At 35.6% G+C, this 4,248-nt stretch overlaps 1 protein-coding gene across 1 annotated transcript; it reads right to left on the bottom strand.

The window, feature by feature from the left end:
- Nucleotides 1-547: 547 nt before the first annotated feature.
- Nucleotides 548-1,156, bottom strand: LOC106338112. The gene has a single exon (XM_013777162.1). It carries the CDS (start codon nucleotides 1,154-1,156, stop codon nucleotides 548-550), a length of 609 nt encoding a protein of 202 aa, XP_013632616.1.
- Between the last annotated feature and the right edge of the window lie 3,092 nt (nucleotides 1,157-4,248).

Raw genomic sequence — 4,248 nt, 5'->3', positions numbered from 1 at the left:
GTGAAATAGGCTTTACCAATCCCTTCAATCAAGTCTGCAGGACCTGATATTGTGTTAACAATGATATTTGTCGGTTTTAGTTCAGAAAAATATTTTCTGTGTTTCAGAATAGTGTGCGTTGTTCCACTATCTGGTATACAAATATCTTTAGTATTGATCTTGGTTGATGTTCCATTTGTAATGTCCATTTCTGAGACAAACAAAAAGAATTAATCATAAGATAATAATATTCATAAAATATTATACATCATTAGGAAACATTAAACACACAATAATTATACATAAGAAGGTGAAAAACACACAATAATTATACATTAATCTTCCACAAACAACAATTATTTATGGTATAATTGTGGAATTTCAAGAGTCACATGATGGGCATTTAAACTTCCGTGATAGCGGTCTCCTCGAAATCATTCACAAAGTCAGACGCATCAAGGTGCGTTGTACCCTCAGAGTGTTCCGTAAAGTTTACTTCTTTTTCTTTCCCTTTGACGGACTCCTTATATAGAGCACAAAGGTGTGCAGGGGTACGACATAAACGAGACTAGTTTCCCTTAGTACCGCATCTGAAACAAGCTTCTTCTCGCTTCTGGGAGGTATTTCCTTGGTGTTCTTTGCCCTTAGGGGTTTGTTCAGAGCGGACCCACTGGAATGACTTCCTATCTTTTGGATTGTAATTTTGTCGTCGTCCACGGTAGTTTTGACGACCGCGACCGCGAGCCCGAAAGGTATTATTTTCCCTTAGTGGTTTCTTCGCATCTAATGCGTTTGCTTCAGGAAACGGTTTAGAACCAGTTGGACGGGTCATGTGATTCTTGATCAGAAGCTCGTTGTTCTTTTCTGCTATGAGAAGAGCTACAATCAATTCCGAAAATTTGGTATATCCCCGCAACCTGTACTGTTGTTGCAGGGTGATGTGGCTCTTGTGGAATGTGGTGTATGTCTTCTCAAACATTTGAGATTCAGTGATCGTTTCACCACAGTATCTCAATTTAGCCACAATTCCTAACACATCAGAATTGTAATTCATCACTTTGTCGAAATCTTGGAATCTCAGACTCTGCCATTCATCCCGAGCAAGTGGAAGTGTTATGTCTTTCTGATGATCAAAACGATCTTTCAGAGACTTCCATAGCTCTTTAGGGCCTCTCATGTTGGAATAGTCATAAATAATACTTTCATCAAGGTGTCTTCTAAGGAAGATCACCGATTTAGCCTTTTCTTGAGGCGTTGAAGTATTATTCTCTTTAACGGTCTGGGATAGACCAAGAGATTCAAGATGAAGTTCAACATTTGTAACCCATGAAATGTAGTTGGTACCAGTGATGTCTAAAGCTGGAAATTGGAGCTTCTCTACGTTTTCCATTTGTATTTCTAAGACACAAAATAAAAATTATTAGAATATTATTAATATTAAAAGAAACCGTTTATATTAATCATGCAAGCAATTAAAAGGAGAAGCAACGCATAGAAAAGTAAACCGACATTTAGCATAAATTCTCCAGGAGCAAATTCTCCAACAAAAAGACCATACATAGAAGCAAAAATAAAAATTGCACATAAGACCAAAAATCCGCGAATCATCTTTCTTGAAATGAAAAAATTCGGAGGAGAGCGATTTGAAATATTTTGAGAGAAGATGTAATGTTTTGGATGATGAAATGGAGTGAAAATGAGTTGTATTTATAGATGAAAATCACTGTTCATGACGGTTTGAGAAAGGGAAAAATTTTGAAAAAAATTTCTTTGTGACCATTGGTGTTAAATCGAGTGCACCAAAAATCAGTCTGAAAATATTGTATTAAACAGTCAATCAAATCTATAAAATTTCATAAAAATTAATAAAAGTAAAAAAAAATTATGGCAATGAAATATTTATGTTATGACAATAAATCATCTGACGGCTCAACCGGTCAATGCAGAGTAATAAATAAACTATACGGCGGCTCGGCCGACCAATTAATAATAAACAGAATATAAGGCGGCTCGGCCGACCAATAAATAATAAACAGAATATAAGGCGGTTCGGCCGACCAATAAATAATAAACAGAATATAAGGCGGTTCGGCCGACCAATAAATAATAAACAGAATATAAGGCGGTTCGGCCGACCAATAAATAATAAACAGAATATAAGGCGGTTCGGCCGACCAATAAATAATAAACAGAATATAAGGCGGTTCGGCCGACCAATAAATAATAAACAGAATATAAGGCGGTTCGGCCGACCAATAAATAATAAACAGAATATAAGGCGGTTCGGCCGACCAATAAATAATAAACAGAATATAAGGCGGTTCGGCCGACCAATAAATAATAAACAGAATATAAGGCGGCTCGGCCGACCAATAAATAATAAACAGAATATAAGGCGGCTCGGCCGACCAATAAATAATAAACAGAATATAAGGCGGCTCGGCCGACCAATAAATAATAAACAGAATATAAGGCGGCTCGGCCGACCAATAAATAATAAACAGAATATAAGGCGGCTCGGCCGACCAATAAATTAATTAAATTACTAATAAATAATATAGGCGGTATTCCGGCCATTATAACATTATAATAGTAGAGGCGGTATACCGACCATTATAGCATGGTATAAATGATACAAATAAATTTTACCGAATCGCAGAGTGATCGTGCTGATAACGTGTTATAAAAGGAACAAGACCAAAAATCCGCGAATCATCTTTCTTGAAATGAAAAAATTCGGAGGAGAGCGATTTGAAATATTTTGAGAGAAGATGTAATGTTTTGGATGATGAAATGGAGTGAAAATGAGTTGTATTTATAGATGAAAATCACTGTTCATGACGGTTTGAGAAAGGGAAAAATTTTGAAAAAAATTTCTTTGTGACCATTGGTGTTAAATCGAGTGCACCAAAAATCAGTCTGAAAATATTGTATTAAACAGTCAATCAAATCTATAAAATTTCATAAAAATTAATAAAAGTAAAAAAAAATTATGGCAATGAAATATTTATGTTATGACAATAAATCATCTGACGGCTCAACCGGTCAATGCAGAGTAATAAATAAACTATACGGCGGCTCGGCCGACCAATTAATAATAAACAGAATATAAGGCGGCTCGGCCGACCAATAAATTAATTAAATTACTAATAAATAATATAGGCGGTATTCCGGCCATTATAACATTATAATAGTAGAGGCGGTATACCGACCATTATAGCATGGTATAAATGATACAAATAAATTTTACCAAATTGAAGAACGATCGTGCTGATAACGTGTTATAAAAAGAACTGGAATATTATTGTATCGCGAGAATTTAAATAAGGGCAAAATTTATACCCATAGAATTTTTAACACTGATAGAAAGAGTTTATTATAGAGAGAAGAGAAGGTTGAGGGATGATTTATAAACGATCGAATCGATCGTTTATATAGAAGTTAAAAAGTAGAATTTACTGTGCAAATAGTGCAGCGGACCCCACATCTTTTTATTTTCAACAATTGCGGTGGCTGATTTCGTAACAAGTGCTATTTACTTGTAAATATATTGGAAAAGCAGAGGCAGAATCCCAGAAAAGATTCTTCTATAATAGTATAGATTCCTCGTATATATGTCTTTTTGTATAATAACGTGAAATGGTAAAAATATTAAATGAAAATTAGTAGTTAATATCATAAAAAAACTGAAAGAAAAAGATAAATGTTATAAACCAAATGTTGATCGACCATGGACCAGCTCGTACTGCAGGCCCAATCCGGGACATGATAAAGACAACCAGAGACTATGTGTTTATCTAGTATATATTCCATGTATATCTGTAACATAGTGTTTATCCTTATCCTTATCTTGTTAGGATAAACATGACCTTAAGACGGTCTAATACCTTGTATATATATGGACCTTCTAGTCGACAGTAATGATAACAGATGTATTTCTCCAACACTTCATTTATAACACGTTATCAGCACGACGTTGCTCTCATAAACCCTAACCCTAAAAACCACAAATAAATCCGAGCAGTAAAAATCCTAATTCCCGACAAACTTCAAACAGCTCTATCCCTCAACTCCGGTGGATCCAGACGACGAGCCAGATACCAAATTAAAGCTCTTGACGAGACGAAGCCAACGCCGCTAACCCCGCATCAATCGGAGTTCGGACGCGCCCTCACGCTAAGCTACAATACAGGCGGAAAATTTGTTCCAGAAACCAAAATCTCTCTCAACCATATACCAGTCTCCTATTCCAACAAGCAGCAACAAAAA

The sequence above is a fragment of the Brassica oleracea genome, chromosome C4, assembly GCF_000695525.1.
Source record: "Brassica oleracea var. oleracea cultivar TO1000 chromosome C4, BOL, whole genome shotgun sequence".
NCBI lineage: Eukaryota > Viridiplantae > Streptophyta > Magnoliopsida > Brassicales > Brassicaceae > Brassica > Brassica oleracea.
This window is presented reverse-complemented; position numbering and strand designations above follow the sequence as displayed.

Coding starts and splice junctions, on each gene's coding strand:
- LOC106338112 (XM_013777162.1), bottom strand. CDS start 1,156: ATGAGAGGCCCTAAAGAGCTATGGAAGTCTCTGAAAGATCGTTTTGAT.